Raw genomic sequence first — 19,369 nt, 5'->3', positions numbered from 1 at the left:
AAATTATTACAAGATGATTTTTGGTGTTCCAAACTAGCCTATTTAACAGACATATTCAATCATCTGAACAAGCTGAACTCCAACATGCAAGGAAGAAATGAGAATACTTTGACATCTACAGATAAAATTAAAGCTTTTAAAGATAAAATAAAAATGTGGAAGATAAAATTAAGCACCAACAATGTAGAAATGTTCCTTAAAGTTGCCTCCAGAAAATGTACGAACACTGATCTGCAAAAGCTTATTTACAGTCATTTGACATCATTAGAAGAAAAAATTGACCATTATTTTCGACATTTCAGTCAATTTATACGATTGGATTCGAAATTCATTTGTAGAGTCAACATCAGCAATGAGTGAGTTAAGTCTTATAGAAGCCGAGGAATTAATTGATATAAGTAACGATCGTACGTTACTTATATCAATTATAATTATATAAACTGAAATGTTTTACTTGTTCTATAGGTTCTCCATTCACAATGTAGTTGATATTTTCAATGTTTCTGCCTATTTTCATTGTCTTTGTCTTTTTAATGCTGCCCTTCAATACCATATCTATTACAACAGTTATTCACTTTAGGCAGGGAATCTTGCAGACTTGTAGTAGATTTATTTAGAAGTATAACATCATCTGCATAAAGCAAAGAACTGAGATTCTTCTTCTTATTGTGCTATCTTCTATCGAATGTCAGCGACCATCTTGGCGAACAAACTGCGCTCTTGTGCTAATCTGAGCAGTTGTGCACTGCTCTTTCCTGTCCACGTCTTGATGTTGTCAAACCATGATATTCTTTTTCTTCCTCTAGTTCCTTTGCCACCAATTCTTCCTATCAAAATAGTTTGTAGAAGTTGGTATTTGCTGTTTCTCATGATGTGGCCAAGATATGATGTTTTTCGTTTCTTGATTATTTGTACAAGATGTTTAGCTTTGCCAATGGATTTTAAGACATCTTCATTGGTAATTTTTTCTGTCCATGATATCTTTAGCATTCTTCTGTATAGCCACATCTCAAAGGCTTCAATTTTCTTGATGGTTGTCGCCTTCAATGTCCATGTTTCAACTCCATAGAGCAGAATAGACCACACGTAGCATTTCAGCATTCGGCATCTGACTTCCATGTTTAGGTCTTTATTGCAGAATAGTGTTCTCATTTTCATGCAGGACTGCCTTGCAACTTCAATCCTTGTCTTTATATCTATTTCTGGATCCCACCGTTCATTAAGCCAGCAACCAAGATATTTATATCTTGACACTTGATCAATATTTTTCCCATTGAGTGTCAGTTTCATTGATGAGGCTGGATGTTTGCTGATGATCATGTATTTTGTCTTGTTGATGTTTATATTTATTCCCATTCTTTGGCTTTCTATGTATACTCTGTCAACGAGTTTTTGGAGATCCATAATATTATCTGCAATTAGCACGGTGTCATCTGCATATCGAAGGTTGTTAACAATCTTTCCATTTATTGTGACTCCCTCTGAACATTCTTCCAATGCTTTTTTAAAGATTACCTCTGCATATATGTTGAACAGGAGTGGTGAGAGCACACATCCTTGTCTCACTCCTCTTTTGATGTTAATATCACTGGTGGTAATGTTTTCTAATTGAACGGTAGCTGACTGATTCCAATACAGATTTGTTATTAGTCTTATGTCTTGTTCGTCTAGCCTTATTTGTTGAAGGACTTCTATTAAGTTAGTGTGTCTGACTTTGTCGAATGCTTTTTCAAAATCTATGAAACACATAAAGACAGATTTCTGTTTTTCTATGCATTTTTGTATCAATATTTGGGTACAGAAAAGGGCCTCTCTAGTACCAAAACCATTCCGAAAGCCGAATTGTGTTTCACTTAGAGTTTCTTCACTTTTTCTATAAATACGATTCTGAATTACTTTCAAAAATATTTTTAATGTTTGGCTCATTAGACTAATAAGTCAGAAGTCACCACAGGAATTCGCTTTGGGTTTCTTTGGGACAGTGATAAATGTAGATTTGAGCCAATCTGATGGAAATTCATCACTTTCATATATTTTATTAAATAGTTTTTCAAGAAGTTTGATGTTATCTGGTTCTATTAATTTTAAAAATTCTGTTTGCACACCATCTGGTCCACTGGCTTTTCCTGTTTTACTTGTTCGTATAGCATTCTCTATTTCACTTTTCATGATTGCTGGTCCTTGAATGTTATCTTTTATATTTATAGGCTTCTGTCTAGTATCATTGAAAAGTTCTGTTACATATTTTACCCAAATCTGTGCTTTATTCTCTTCTTCTAGAACTATTTTTCCATTTTCGTCTCTTAGAGACGAAAATGGAAAAATGGAACTGAGATTAACGTCTCCAATTTTGATATCAGGTTTAATACCACTTTTCTTCATAATGTGATACATATAGACAATGAATAACAGAGGAGATAATGTACACCCTTGTCTCACACTAGATTTAACATTAAACCATCTTCCTGTACTTCCTTCAATTCTAACTACTGACTTACAACTCAAATGAAGACTAAGTATCGTTTGATATAATGTCCCATTGACACCATACGACTGTAGCGTTTTGAACAGCTTTTCTCTTGGCACCTTGTCAATATGCCTTTTCCAGATCTACAAAACTTAAATACAGATCTTTGTTATATTCCCATGATTTCTCAACTATTTGTCGTAAAGTGAAAATCTAATCCTGACAGCCTCTATTTGGCCTGAATCCAGCTTGCATAAATCTTACCAGGAACACTCATTAGGGAAATACCTCTGTAATTCTCACATTCAGTTTTATTTCCCCTTTTTATATATTGGTTCTATAGTGCTCTACTCCAATCATCTGGAATTCATCCCTCTGGTCAGGCCTTTTGAACTATTCACTGTAGCCACTGCAAGACTTGAATACCTCCATACTTGAGCATTTCTGGTCAGATGTCATCTACTCCTCCTGCCTTTCCACATTTCAGGCTTTTGATGATTTTTTCTACTTCAAGTATGAATATGTATTCCTGATTGCATACCTTTTTTTTTTTTTTTACCACTGTGCTGTCACTGTTTGTTTCATTTAGCAATTTTTCAAAGTAATTACTCCATATGTTAGGATATTTTTGTCTCCAGTTTTTATGTCACCTTTATCATCTATAATTCCTTTTACAGCACTCTTCCCTCCATTTCTGATCTTTTTCAACAGCTTCTAGAATATTTTGCCATCCTTCCTGATATTTATTTTTTTTATGTTCTCACCAAAGTTTTTCCATGACTTTACACAGTGTTTAGCTTTCTTACATTTGTCTCTGTATTCTTTAAGAGCACAAGCTGACTTATTCACCAGGAACTTTTGATCAATTAATAAATATTGATTAAATTATAAAAATATGGAAACAATAATAAGACAATGTATCTAGTTAACAGAACTGTTATATGTACGATGCAGATGATCAGATTATATGAGGACAATGACCTTCATTTTGGTTGTATAATAACATATCTGAAAGACAAAGATATAAGATGAAAAAAATAAATAAATTTCAGAAAATCTGTAGAACAATTAAAAAAACTGAATAACAAAAGAAGATGCAAAATCCAACTTAAATTTTTAGAAAGTAATTAGCCACTCCCATTCTGTTATATGATTTAGAAATATGGACTACTAAAAGGAAAAATCAAAATAAAATAAAGGTAACAGAAATTACTGTATTTTTCCGTGTATAAGATGAACCCTACTTTTTCGAACCCAAAATTAAGAAATTAATCATTTAAACATAAAACAGAACACATTTGATATTTTTTTAAATATTCAAAGTATATTTAGTAACTAAGTAATATTTTTAAGATACATACTAAGAAATTATGCATCACTCTCAGTTCTGGGCAACTTGAATTTTGAAGAAGAATATGACAATCATTTTTTTATTTTCAGACATTTTTATGTACTAGTGCTCAAAATATTGTTAATACATTAATTTATCCCTTCAACAAGTTGCAGACGTATGAATTCTTTCATATAATAGCTCCATATAATTTTGTGATTCATCCATTTCATTTGCACTCTGTTTATCCTTTCTAGTTCAGGAATACAAATTGACATCAGTAACAAATCCCAAAACAAGACCCTAGCACTTCTTCTTCCTCCTCCCTTTTATTTAATCATATCTTAATGGATTACCATTCTGTTTCATGAGTTTTTTTAGAGTCTCCTGCTCTAGTTCCAAACATTTATTTTCTTCGATGAGATCATGCCTCCTCTTTCAGGTAGGTATTTAAAACACTGATAAATCTATTTTATCAAAAAATTGGGATTTATTAGTTTAAATTTTTACAAAAACATGGCTGTTCTGTTAACTTCCTCATTGTCTGAAAAATTAAATATCTATAAATTAAGAAAGTATGGAATATAGATAAATCTGATACTAAATCGTTAATGGGGAACAGAGAACAATGGGATGCATGTAGTGACTGAATGTGTAATCTGTTCTCATATGATATTTTTAGATGATTGTCAAAATTGAAGTCTGTGGTGTTTAGAAATTGTATCATAGACTTCCAGATATCATGTAGCATAGGTCCTTTGTTTTTGTTAAGAGATCTCTTAACAGAAACCGAGGATTTGTTTTTGTTTTTGTTTCCCACTCAGAAGGAAATCTGCTATCATGATGCATCAATATAGATTTTCTTCTGAATGTGTATGGCAGTATTCCATTCCATATTTTTTTATGTCGCTTTTTTTATTTGTGAACCTAGTTGCAGAGAGAGATGTGAAATAAGATTACATTTATCCTTCCTGCATGAAGAAAGTTTGGGTAGGAAGGATAAATCTATCTTCTCTTAGCATCTTTTTTTTGGAGATGTTAAGAGGCTACAGATAATTTGCATAGTTTTTTAAGCAACTTGATATAATAATAATATTATTATTATTATTACTTTCTAATTCTAAAGTGAATTTTGTGATGAAAAAATGGAAGGAAATTATTTAAATCTCACACATTTCTTTCCCTTTCTATAGATAAGTACTGTGAGAAGTTCCACAGTGGTTTCAATCATCCACAATTCATCCCTCTACCAGGCCTTTTTTGAATTATGCAATACAGCCACTGTAACTTCTGTATTACATATTTGAGCATTTCTGATCAAATATGATCTGCTTCAGCTGTCTTTCCATGTTTCAGGTTTTCGATGGCTTTTTCTACCTCAGGTATTAATATCGACGACTGATTGCACTCCTCTTGAACATTTTCTTCAGTTTTTGTGTCACCTTTATTGTTTCTAATTCATTTATAGTACTCATTCCTCCATTTCTAAGCATTTTCACTAGCCTCTACAACTTTTTGCCACCTTCTTGATATTTATCTCCTATATTTTTATCACTCTTCATGTGACTTTTGATTAGCCACTTTTACACACTGCTTTCCTTTTTTACATTTTTCTCTATATTCTGACATTTTTATCAGCCTGACTTAACTTGCTAGAAACTTTCAGTATGCTTTTCTTGTTTTCCATTACTAGTTCTGTTAACTTTCTGAGTCCACTGTGGAGTCCTGATTTTTTATCCTTGCAGACGCTTTCACCATGCCTCTCAGGCTGAATCAGTCAGTGATTTATTTAGTCTGCTACAAAGGTTTGATTCTTGTTTTCAAACTCATTTTTTCTTGAATAATATTTATATATTTGTGCCTAGCTCACTTCTGAAAGCTTCACAATATGTATTTTTCTTTAATTTTGAGTCCCTTGTATACTCCTGTGTCTTAAAAGTGCAAAAATATCACTTTTTTTTATCATCTCTCTAGTAGAAATTTCTTTCAATCTTTGTGTGTTGGAACATATTAGTAATTGTCCAAGTCTTGAACAGAAATCCTGTAGGTTGTTGTTGTTATTATTATTAGCAGCTTTCCTCTTTTCTCCATGTTCACCCAAAACATTTCTATATATCTGGTATGCATTTCCTATTCTGCTATTTAGATCTCCAATACGGATCAACTTTTTCTTTGTCAGCTGTCTTCTATATGATTCAAAAAATTCTTCCACTTCTTCCTTATAACTTTCTGTTTGACCATTGGAACAAGCAGGTCTCATTGTTCAGTTTTCAGTTTCCCATTTTGATGTTTTTTTTCTCATATAACTATGCTTGAAACTGCCTATTATTCAAGATTATCTTCATATTTAGTGAGGTTGAATACTCTGACTTGATCATTATTACCTGAATAAAGCATCTTGTAGTTATTTAGAAAAATCTAAACAATTTTATCTTCTTTGTTTCTGTAACATCAGTTGTATCAACATGAATCTGTCTTCTCTAATTCTGCTAGTTTTGCTTCTTTTCCATTGATGGTGTCTATCTTATGCTCTGCTAAAGTTGAATTTGAACATATAATAGTTGGTTCATGTTTATCTGGCTGTGCTCCACCCTGTATAACATTTCATCTTGTACCATTATTATCTTTTGGTTTAAGCCAGTGAAGAATATGATTTGGTTAGCCAACTCCTAATTTGCCCACCCATTCTCATTTATTTAATATCCCGATATATCTATCTATCTATATATACCATAACTAGGGGGGGCCACGTGCCTACAGTGCCCCCCCCCCCGTATTCCGGATTGGTAGGCCGGTTCTCCTTGAATTTTAAAGACTTGATACTAAGGGTAGCCCTTGAGTGTTGCCTACGCCACCCAACCCCACGAGTTCCGGACTGGTAGGCCAGTTCTTGTCTGATGACTCGAATTTTGAAGACTTGAAAGGGGACAGAGTTCCGGCCCTATGGCGCCCAACCCATCGAGTTCTGGACTGGTAGGCCGGTTCTCCTTGAATTCTGATGACTCGAATTTTGAAGGCTCAAAAGGGTGGCCCACCCCCAGCACCTGCGGCACCCAACCCCCGAGTTCCGGAGTGGTAGGCCAGTTCTCCTTGAATTCTGATGACTCGAAAGGGGTTTCCCCCCCACCCCGAGTTCCGGACCGGTAGGCCGGTTCTCCTTGAATTCTGATCACTCAAATTTTGAAAACTCAACACTCAGGGTAGCCCCTGAGTTTCAAAACATTTCTTGACAAAAAACGTTTCATAAAAAGGCTTATCATTTTATATCTATAGAGTAGATATATCTACTTGCTGTACTTTGGACATGAGGTCCAGAGTTCAGCAGGTTGTTTCTTTGCATTCCTTAAAAGGCCATGTAGAGATCTTCTCATTATCTAGCTTTGATCCTTAAGTAGCCTTGTTCTCCATGTTCACCCAAAACATTTCTATATATCTGGTATGCATTTTTATTTGTTATTCAAATAAAAATGCTTAAGCACACAGCTGATTTCACTACAGGAAACATTTCATTATAACAGGATTATTTCTGTCGTTCTCAAAGATAAACTGTAATAGTTGATATCAGTTAAGATTTTTGAGACACTAGACATCTAAATAGGTCATGTAAATATATTATTATAAATTATTATAGTAATTAACTAAATAGATAGGTTAATTTTCTTTAATTACTCTAGGGAGTTATCAGCTGCTATTCCTGATTTATCCAGTTTGAGATCACTGCTAGCAGGAACCTCACTACCTCACTGGGGTGCACCAGGAATGGTTCTCCCTCTTGAAGAGAGAGATACAGAAAAGGAAACTTGCTCAACTAGTATTGTAACATCTTCATTAGCTCCTACTTGGACTCCATCTCAGTTAGCTCCTTTGATGCAAAGAATGGCAGGAAATTATGATGGTATGAAAAATAACAGTATATAAAACCAGTAACATTTGTAACTGATGTTGGTCATTCATGACATGTATTTTTTAAACCCTTCTTTTAATATCATTTTTGTTCTAGGTGTTTATCAGAACTTTTCAGCCCCCCCCCCCACCTCCCTTCGTACATGTGGAGGGAGGTCTTCAGATAAAAGGCAAATAGCATTAGCCATTTAGCCTCATTCTGAAAGTGGACAAGCCACTTTCCTACACAACCCTGTATTCAATTCACTGTGGTGGAACCTCCTACTCACACACACACACATACACATCTCTGGTGCATTGTCAACCAGTGCTTATTGAAAACTTGACTTCTCTGGCAGATATATGCACCATAGTTCTGCTCATCATGCCTCCCAGTAATTGGCATTGGCAAAACCTGAATTAATAGAGTACAACAGTTATTTCTGTCCTTTATCTTTATAACAAGAGCAGTTCACAATTAAATCATTAATGGAATTTCTGAAACCAATTACTTTCTTCATATTCAGTGATTTAGCCTCACAGTTCTACATCCAAGGATACCACAATAGAATACAAAGTTCTGATCTCATACCTTTCGGTTTTGAAATTTTACCTGATACTGCATATTTTTCCTGTCAACAAATTTTCCTATCTTTTACAACTATAAATTTTCCAGTCTTTTGCTAACTATGCTGATATTTATCAAATTCCTTGTAAGTGTAATTTAATATATTTTAGACTGACTGGCCAGTCTATGGGGTATGTGGTAGTAGGGGAAAGAATTAGCGAACATCTCTTCTGCACTGAGTACCATAAACCTCAAGAGTTTGGTCTCACACAGCATGCTATTAGAGTAAATACAGTAATCTGATGGACTAATGTTTGCTTAATTCATGGATGTAGTGTTAAATGTGATTGTCTCTTAATTCCAAAAGTTTGGAAGAGTCTCATTTTGAACAAACATCAAAAATGATTATTCCTCTATTTACAGTCAACTTTCAGTATATCAGACTGGTATGGATCACAGGAATAGGTTCATGTAGTGAATCTCTTTTAGCATAGCATCATCTAGTGAGTTAGCTATATATGATCCTTATAGCTCACAGCACTTTCTGTTACTGGTTAGCCATTTGTATTTATCTTGTATTCTTTCTCTTTGAATTTCTTGCTTGTTCCACACTGATGTACTCTTAATTTCAGTACAAAATATTTGTTGCCAGTTTCAAAGAATTTATTATTGTGTCTAACATGTTTTGCACTCAGGCATACTATATGTTTATGTATAATTGTTTTTAATGGTAGAAAATATTTATACCTGTGTGATGGATTGGACTTAAATAGGTGTAGTTGTAGGTATTTAGAGAAACTGTTGTTCAGTGAAAGAGTAAATATTGCTAATCAGGGTAGCTACGTATGATAAGATAGCTGCATGTAAGCTTGGACATATCCACTAAGACAGAATATTAAGGCTGTGATGAGAGAGAGAGAAAATAGTTATATGGAAAGGATGAATGAGAATAATAGGACTAGTTTCGCCAGACAAGAAAATTATTGATTTCAGCAGAAAGAATTTGTAGAGTTGTTGAGGAATAACTGTCTTAAGCAGCATGAGCAAGTGCTAATGGTGCAAGAATATCATATCTAGTAATAGCTAATAGTAATGAATCTGTATATAAATGAGATAATTGTTTTGTCTACAACTGGAGAGTGTGTTCGTGCAGTTTTAAATTAGAAGGTGGCAAATTATGTGAGAGCTTTGAATAAAAAAAAAAGATCCATGTGGTACTGTAAGGCATGTGATTATGATTTTCGTGGAAAGGCTTAGACGTTGGTTATGCATTTTTAACTAAGTAATTTAAGGAAATTACAATGTCACTAGGATATACATTAAAATAAATTTTAATATACTTCAATATTTTGGCAATGTCACATTGCCATTTTCAAGAAACTTAAGAACAAGACACGTGCACGCAGGCACAACAAACAGTAAATGAGGAAGAAGCAGGAAGCTATTATTTCTCCTAAAGTCCTGACATCAGGACTTTAGGAGAAATAATAGCTTCCTGCTTTTTGCCGAAATATTGAAGTATTTCGAATTGCCAAAATATTGAAGTATATTAAAATTTATTTTAATGTATATCCTAGTGACATTGTAATTTCCTTAAATTACTTAGTTAAAAATGTGATTATGATAGACTAAATCATCAGCTTGAACCAGTGTCTAGAGAAATGAACAGTTCATGGGAAATCATCAGAGAAAGGCTTTAGGAATCTATAGCTGACTGCATTTCCAGTCAGTAGAATAAATCATTTGAGAGAGTTCAGTGGATGAAGGAAGTGTTACATAAAAGAAATTTGAATTCAGTACTGGGAGAAAGACGGCTATGCTCAGGAGCAATATAAAAAGTAGGTTAACAAAGTGATAATCATTATTAAAAAAACAAAATCAGGTGTTTATGAAAGGCAGTTGGTCTTCCAGGCAAAGAGAAATCTAAGAGCATTTTATTGCTATGTGGCATGTAAAAAGGGAAAATAACCATGGAAGAATAAACTAAAATAAATACAGAGGCTGGAAAGTATCAGATGCTTCAGAAATAGCTGATTTATTAAGTGGTCACTTTAGTAAGATATAATCTTACGTAGACCCATTAGCTATCTGACTTCCAAGATGGAACTGGATAAAGGATAGAGATGAATGAGTTAGAGGTATTAAAATTATTGCAAGAGCATGGTTCGAATGTAGTGGTACTGGATGAGATCTGTGGTCCTGGATCAGTAAGGATGCTGAAGAAATGTACAGAATAATTAGCATTGTCTTTTACTTGGCTCTTCAACTTGAGTTTCAACAAGAGCAATTTCTTATGAAGAGGAGCAAGATATTTCTATTATACAATAAATGTTATATGATAAAGCTAAGATAGAAGCAACAATTGTAGACCAGTCAGTATCTCTGGAGTAGTCACTAAGTTGTTGTGGAGGCTAATTAGAATCCATTTCCAGAGATGGGAAAGCAGCTCCTTAATCCTCTTATAGAAGATGACAACACTTTGCCATCTTCTATAGAAGGTTAAGGCAGTAAGTACTTTAGCAGTTTGCTCACATTTTTTACTAGTGACTGCAGAATTGGATATGGAGAGGATATAACACAATATTTTTTTATTTTCCAAGACAGGATTCTGTACTAGAGGTTGTTATACAGACTCAAAGGGGATGAATATATAAAACAGACTTATGACATGCATAGATGACTGACTGGCTGTCAGGTATCAGGGGGTAACATATGGACACCTGACAAATAACAAATTAATTTGGAAGAAACTTTATAGGAACATGATAGAAATTAATCATGTTAATATTATAGTATTTCTAGCTTCCTAGCAACAGTTTTCTTCCAAATTAATTGTTATTTGTCAAATCATTCTCCAGTATTTTCAGATTTTGCATTCTATTGTTTTAATGCACTGTTTACTGCATCAGTCCATCTATATTTGGTCTTTTCCTGCTATCTCAGCAAGAAAAGACCAAATTATAGTATTTTTAAGCATTGGTTTTGTTAACCTTTCCTCATTTTAAGTTACCACAGCACTTTAGATAAACTCTGCTCAAATGTTCTTGAATATTAAATATTCGAGGGCGGTCTGAAAAGTTCTCTGCCTCGACCATAGGTGGCAACATTATCGGCAAGATTTTTTTTTCTAAATTAGTACATCTGTCATAAGCATCCATGTGAAATTGCAAGTCATGCTATCAAGTATGTTTTATACAGCTGTCTGAAGCAAAAGTGTTGTCTGTATCCCTTGAAATGGATAAAATTGAGTATCGTGGGGTTATAAAATTCTTTGTAAAACAAGGTTTAATGCCAAAAGAAATTCATTCAAAGTTCATAAAAGTTTATGGACACTCTTCTCCTTCGTTTTCGACAATTAAGAAATGGTCTGCCGAGTTTAAGCATGGCCATACCAGCCCTGAAGATGATCCACGTGAAGGACATCCAAAAAGCGTCATTGATCAAGTGCATGATATGGTATTGGATGACCGAGTCAAAGTGCGTGAAATTGCTGAGACTATAGGCATTTCAAAATAACATGTAGGATATATTTTGCATGAAGAATTGCAAATGAAAAAACTTCGCGCAAGATGGGTGTCGTGCTTGTTTATAGCAGATCAAAAATGCACTTGCATGAAAATCTCTGAACAGTGCTTGGAGTGTTTTAACAAGAATAAAACTGATTTTGTGTGTTGATTTATTACTATGGATGAGCCTTGGATTCACTGTTACACACCAGAATCCAAACAGTGGATAGAAGCCGGTTGTTCAGCGCCAAAGAAGACGAAGTCGGTTCCATCAACACTTCCCACAAAAGTGTTTTGGCAATGGGAAAATTAAGGGATCTGCACTATGAATTGTTGGAACATCCACCCTATTCCCCAGATTTGGGTCCTTCTGACTTCTATCTCTTCCCAAAACTAAAACTCTTCCTCGCTGGTCGGTGTTTTTCTTCGAATCAAGAGGTGATTGCAGCTGTAGAGGGGTATTTTAGATCTTATTGAAAACCACTACAGGGACAGGATAAGGGCACTGGAGCATCGCTGGAATAAATGTATTAGTCTTAAGGGAGATTATGTTGAAAAATAAAAATAATTTTGAAATTATAAATTTGTTTTTTCATTGTTAGGCCAAGAACGTTTCAGACCACCCTTGTGCCATGTAATCATGAATCTAATTGTGAACCTATCACACCTTAAAAACATGACCTTTGTGCGAGATAAATAAATTGAACTAATTAAAGTTAATAGAATGATGAAAAAATCATTAATAATTAAGGTTAGTATTAAATTTGATTAATACCATTTATTAAGACTAATTAGTTTTACTTATCATTTAGGTATCCAAAAGGATTTCTTGGAATTCTTTTGCCTGTAAGGCCAACTGCTTTTATAGTCTGATTTTGCTTTCTTAACCATGCTTGTCACTTTGTTAACCTACTATTTTTCCATTACACCTTACCAACAAAACTTCTCTGCAGCCATTTAATATTTACTGTTTGTAGTCTATATATATAGAAATAGATGGATCCCCCCTTATAGATTGCCTTCAGTCTCTATCTCACATGCAGTGTTTTAGCTCTATTTATAGGTATTTGAGTCGCTGCTCCACTGAACTGGCATCCATCATTCCTCCTCTTTCTGTTGCACCTGTTAATACAGGAGCAGTAGCTGCCCAGCATCTCCCTTTACTGTGCAACTACAAACACACCAAACCTGCTTTTCTTCCGCTTTCATTCCATCCTCTGGCACACATACTCTACTGCAAGTATTTCCAAACAATTACAACCTGCAACTCTTCAAAAAAATGTCACTGAACTTCTTACTTCTTGACTGCATCCTAGATACAGTGCTTATAGGTCCTTTGGCCTCTTATGTATGGATCATTATAAAAAATAAATAAATTTGTGTCTACAAAATTTTATATATAAACACAGATTATATCTAAAATGATATAATCTGTGTTTATATCTGCTGAAATCATGTATTATAACAAATTATAATAGTATAATAATATAAAAGAGCCCGTGTTTAGTCAGCTTTGATGCAGCCCTTCATAGATGCAAATCCCATCTATGACTCAGAGAACCTTTATTAAGGCTTTTCATTTAAGGGTTATTTAGCTGGTCTCGTATGGAAGTAGCAGGATTTTTCAATCCACAACCAGGCAAACTGAGAGGAGAGTATACACACACCCACATGCATGCAAAAATATATATTTACTCATGAACCTAACCCCTTATTCTAAAATAATGGTTATGAAACCAATCTCAAGGCCTGTAAATATTATTATTATTATATAAAATAACACTTTGCAGCATAGAAATAGGCTATTTGCCTTGTGCCACTGATGGTGTTTTGTAATGTATAACTTCTTCAATCAAGCCAGCTGTGAAAATGAAAATATATATGTACATTTGACACGATGAAATTACATCATGTCAAATGTACTTTCATCATGTAATTTCATCATATTGTACCATCATGTTTGTTTGTGGTGTACACAAACAAATTAGACAAACAGAATAAAATCTGTTTGTCTAATTCCAAATTGCCAGCCCATCCTTGTTTTTGCAGCTTCAAGTGGAGTGGATACCTACTAAAATGGGGACACACCACATGAAGATAAGGATGAGCAATAGATCAGAAGTCCTAGTCAGTTTTCAGTATTCCTTAAAGATTATGTAGGTATCCCCTCCCTTTTATCTAGCTTTAACCCTTAAGTCATCATCATCGTGCTTGTCAAGGATTTAGGCCTAGAGTGGCCTGTTCCGACCTTAAAAGTCATCGTTGAATCTCTTAAGAGGACGTTCTGGTTTTCTTTTCCCTAATGGTTTGCAATTTAAGTCTTGTTTTGGTAATCTTTTTGTTTTCATTCTTTCAACATGCTCCATCCATTTATGTTTATATTTTAAAAATTTTTTATTACTGATTCCTGGTTTAATTCTTTCATAATTTCTTTTGTGATCAAATAGAGTATACTTTGCAGTTTTTCTCATAAACTTCATTTCAGCTGTTATTAATCTTTGTTTGTCTTTTACCCTTAAGTGACCCCACAAATTTCACCACCATTGGCAGATAGGATGGATTGTGTATATTGAACTTTTCCTTTTCTCATTCATTTTCTCAACTTTTTTTTCTTTTATTTTTATTATTTTTAATAATTTTTTCATACATATTTATACATAGATGTATCACAATAAAGACATGTTCAACAATGCCAAATTTGATGATTATATGCGAATTAATCTTTTGTAATTAACATATCCACCAGTTATAACTGTTTAATTCTCTCTTAAATTTACATAAATTCACTAATTCTATACCCCATTCCCAAAGGCCATTCCACATATTTTCTTTCTGAACAGTAAAAAATTAACTTCATATATTTGTTCTATCTATCTTCTTCACTAATTTTTCAGAAAGTTTTTTCACTTAGTTATAATCTCAAGGCCCAAATTTAAATTAAATTTGCCAAGAAATTATATTCATGCTTAATCCTTTATCCAAGTGCAAGCAAACAAAGTTTGTGTGCGAAACTTCACATGCAAAAATTTTTTTTTTTAAAGTATTTTTAAAATATTTTTAGAAATTTTTCTTTATAATGAAATACAGAACTTGGAGATTTTTTTTTATTACTTATGAAAATCCACATCACATAAATGCTTCCATTTTCAGCTTCACAAAGACTGGCCCTTTCTGTGGTGTGTTTCATGACAGCTGTTAATGTTTCTGGATACACCACCCTAATTTTTGTATGAATCTCCTTCAGCTATTGGATTTGCTAGGGGGGTTGTTCACATACATATTTTCCTTCAGGTAACCCCAGAGGAAGAAGTCGGGAGCTGTCAGGTCTGAAGAACATGATGAACAATTAATTGCAGATCCTCGTGAAATTTGCGTTAGAATAATTGAATGATAATTTTCAAAATAAAATTGCACAATTTTGATTCGTTGGACTGTAAAATTTTCCTTGCTTAATTTTCCAAATGTTTCTTAGAATGAATACCTGGGAAAAAAAATAATAATAATAATTTTTAAAGATAAATTCATCAAATTGCAGCTAGTCAACTGATACCACAGTTATCATGAGACAAACACTATGTGCTAAGCATTTCTTCTCTGTATACTCTCAATTTTCATGACAGCAGTTAAAAAGTATGCTGAGTAAAGCTGTGAACCATAATCCAATATGGGCCTGACTAAAGACTTGTATAATAGTGCCATTATATCTTTTCTCCTTCTGGTGAAACATAATTAATCCACAATCTGCTGTGCTTTTCTAGTTATAGCAATATGATTCCTGAACTTATTTGTATTATCAACTTTTCTAAAGCTTGTTCATGCAATTTATATCCATCTAATATTATCTTCTTCCCAAATTGGATATACAGGTATCCCTCGATTAACGCAGTTAATTAATCCCTCGATGTTACCGCGTATATTAAAATCGCGTTAATCAAATCTAATAATCAATGCTAAAAATTATAATTCATCCATGATCGATTACTGTATTAATAATTTGTTTTATATGGTACTATTTTAGGAAAGATAAAAAATGAATGCAAAGTAAATGTTTAATAAATACTTGTACCTACATTATTTACTGCAATATTTTTTATCAAAGGAAGTTATCAAGAGTCGTTTGAACAGTTTAATTTTTTTCTTATCGGCATAAATTCTACGATAACAAGCAAAATGACTCTCCAGACCTCGGCAAACAAGCAATAAAACATAAAGAAAAAACACTGCAAATATAATACATGATGGTACAAATTAAGTGGATGTTGAATCCAACATTATTTCATAGCCGAATATAGAAACTACAAGAGTTTCGTGCAGAATATATAGAAACTAAAAGTTTTGGTGGATGCAAGCATAAGCAGCCTTATGGGCAACTCGTAGTAAAGGTGTAGTAAGCTCCAGATCACTTTCCTTAGTATTTTCCATAATGTAAAGCACATCTCCTACAGGACATGTATGATAAATAAGCCTTTGGCTCTCTATTTCAGTAATTTATTTATTTTCAGTTACAATCAAGAAATTATTGAACAAAGAATAAAAAAAACCAACTAAACCATGCTATACTGACATTGGAGATCGCGGTATCTCTCAGATACAATTTACTGTCAAATATCATAAACCTTTACATAACAGATGTTAAACCAAACTGACAGCAAGTAAAACAGTGCGGAATATCACTTGTAACATATGAATGCACAGCTACTCATGACCTCCAAGCTATACACTGAATTGTGTAAGAATATTTATATTAAACATTTTACATATATCTGTCAGATCAGCTGCGAGCTCCACAGGGTTAAAGGCGCGTTAATCAAAACTCTTGCTGTGTATATCAAGGGATTGCCGCGTTAAGCAAGGGGTACCTGTACTTGAATTTGTTCCCATTTAGTAAATAATAATATTTGGTTAACCGATCAAGTGTTGATCAATTTTATTAATTAACTGAACCAACTAGTTTCGCCACACTTATCTGTTGGCTTCTTCAGGGCACTTACATATAGGTTTAAACACTCTCACAATTATGCGTAACTGCAAAACTGACAAGAATAAAAACTGACTAGAATAATTACAAATAAAATAGTATCGAACGTGAGTGAAACACGTATTGCGTGTACAAGATCAGCTAGCTGTTGCTGAGGAACTTTCTGTAGTTTGTATTAAACTTCATTTCTTCCATTTTTTAAGGTTCTGATTAGGGTTTTCCATATCTCTGGGAGTATTAGGCCTTGATTTCTGTTAAGGTTCACAGTAGAACGTGCGACTGTGGCTGCTTCTTTGAACATTCTTGAATGGTAATCTTCCTCTAAGTAAGGGGAACAGCTTTTGTCCAACTCGATGACATGGTTAGTTGTGGAGAAATGAGACAATAGGCCAGAAATGTCCTGTCTGTTGTTTTTGACATTCTAGCCAGCTTAGACGTCACCTCTCTCTTCACAAACGTTCCCGTAGTAGAGGTCATTGACATCTTAAGTACCTTGTTCCCACAAGATATAACCGCATTGTTTGCTCACTGCCTAAACTCCAATTATTTTTCTTGGAAAAATAAAATCTATCAGCAGTTAACAGGCTTGGCAATGGGAAGCCCACTCTCACCTTCATGTGTCGACCTCTTTATGGAAGATTTAGAAAACAAAATCTTATCACAAATTTTACCTAGACCTAAAATTTGGTTTAAATACGTAGACGATATCTTCATCATATGGAACAATAACAAAGATGACATATATGATTTTCTCAAAAAGATCAACGCTTTCCATCATTCTATTAAATTCACTCTGGAACTTGAAAGAGAAAAACAACTTCCGTTTTTAGACATCTTAATCAAAAAACAAACTGATGGCAGTATAAATCTATCGGTGTACAGAAAACCGACCAATACAGGTCGCTACCTACATTTTAACTCCTCTCACCACATATCACATAAACTCAGCATTATACACATGTTAAAGAAAAGAGCCAATTGCATCACAACGGACAACAAGACCCTTCAAGATGAGTTAAAATTTATTTCCAACAATCTGTACTTGAACGGCTATCCAAGAAGACTAGTCAATAAAATCCTTTTCTCTGAACCACCACAAAGAGAACAAGAAGATATTCAATATATAAAAACGATTGCAATTCCGTATGTAAGTGGCACCTCCAACAAGCTCGCCAATCTCCTCAAACAACACAAAATAAGAGTAGCATTTAAACCTATAGATTCTATTCGTAAACTACTAAGATCTCCAAAAGACAACCATCCTTTCTACAAATATGCTGGAGTCTATAATATTCCATGCTCATGTGGCTCTAATTACATCGGACAGACTTCGAGAAGCCTCGAAATCAGGCAAAAGGAGCACATTGGCTATGTCAAAAACAACAGACGGGACATTTCTGGCCTATCGTCTCATTTCTCCACAACTAACCATGTCATCGAGTGGGACAAAAGCTGTTCCCCTTACTTAGAGGAAGATTACCATTCAAGAATGTTCAAAGAAGCAGCCACAGTCGCCCGTTCTACTGTGAACCTTAACAGAAATCAAGGCCTAATACTCCCAGAGATATGGAAAACCCTAATCAGAACCTTAAAAACGGAAGAAATGAACTTTAATACAAACTACAGAAAGTTCCTCAGCAACAGCTAGCTGATCTTGTACACGCGATACGTGTTTCACTCACGTTCAATACTATTTTATTTGTAATTATTCTAGTCAGTTTTTATTCTTGTCAGTTTTGCAGTTACGCATAATTGTGAGAGTGTTTAAACCTATATGTAAGTGCCCTGAAGAAGCCAATTGATAAGTGTGGCGAAACTAGTTGGTTCAGTTAATTAATAAAATTGATCAACGCTTGATCGGTTAACCAAATATTATTATTTACTAATTTATGATCAAGAAAACAACCTTCATGATTGTTCCCATTTAATTTTAAAACCAATTTCCCTGTCCTCCTTCCAATGTTTTAAGATCATCCTGTAAAGAACTTAGGTCATCTGTATAGTTGACTACTTTACCAATCTTCACATCCTCAGCATAGAGAAATTCTTCACATCATCATCATCATCAAATTCCTGCCATGTACCCTCAAGGGGTGTACAGGATATGATAGTACTACATGAAAAAATTTACATCATTACTAACTTCCTATCTACAATTTTCCTCCAAATCAGTCTGTTACTTGTCAAGACTCCAACATTATCGGATCTTATATTTCTATCATCTAAGGCACTTTGTACCTTATAAATCCACCTATATCTTGGTCTTCCTCTGGGTCGTTTTGCTGCCAACTTGGCAGAGACCACTTGTTTTGCTAATCTTTCTTCGCCCATTCTGTTTAAGTGACCATACCACCTGAGATTAGCTCTGCTAAAGCATTCCTGGATGCTGACAATGTCAAGTTCTTTCCTAATATCCTTGTTTTTAATATGATATTACCATTGATGCCATCTGTTCATGCCTATAATCTTTCTCAGGACTCTCATATCTGTGGTCTCTAGTCTTTGGTCAAGTGTTTTACTTCTGACCCAGCTCTCAGATCCATAAGTTAAAACTGGTTTGAACACTGTCTTGTATACAGTTAATTTAGTGTTCCGACTAATTTCTCTCTTATTCCATATGAATTTATTCAGTTGACTT

General features: G+C 34.1%; 1 protein-coding gene across 4 annotated transcripts in view; it reads left to right on the top strand.

The window, feature by feature from the left end:
- The window catches only part of IntS1 (integrator complex subunit 1), a 664,867-nt gene that overhangs the window by 597,104 nt on the left and 48,394 nt on the right, over positions 1-19,369 (top strand). For 3 of the 4 annotated variants that reach the window (XM_090410537.1, XM_090410536.1, XM_090410535.1), the window contains exon 44: positions 7,472-7,692. The exons of the other annotated variant lie outside the window; for it this stretch is intronic. In XM_090410537.1, coding sequence (XP_090266663.1) covers positions 7,472-7,692 — 221 coding nt within the window. The remainder of the gene's footprint in view (positions 1-7,471; positions 7,693-19,369) is intronic. 4 annotated transcript variants of the gene reach the window in all.

The sequence above is a fragment of the Typopeltis vanoorti genome, chromosome 20 (genome assembly GCF_054136105.1).
Source record: "Typopeltis vanoorti isolate ZY-2024b chromosome 20, IOZ_Tvanoo_1.0, whole genome shotgun sequence".
Lineage (NCBI taxonomy): Eukaryota > Metazoa > Arthropoda > Arachnida > Uropygi > Thelyphonidae > Typopeltis > Typopeltis vanoorti.
Note: the sequence above shows the minus strand (reverse complement) of the source record. Positions and strands in the feature narration are given on the sequence as shown.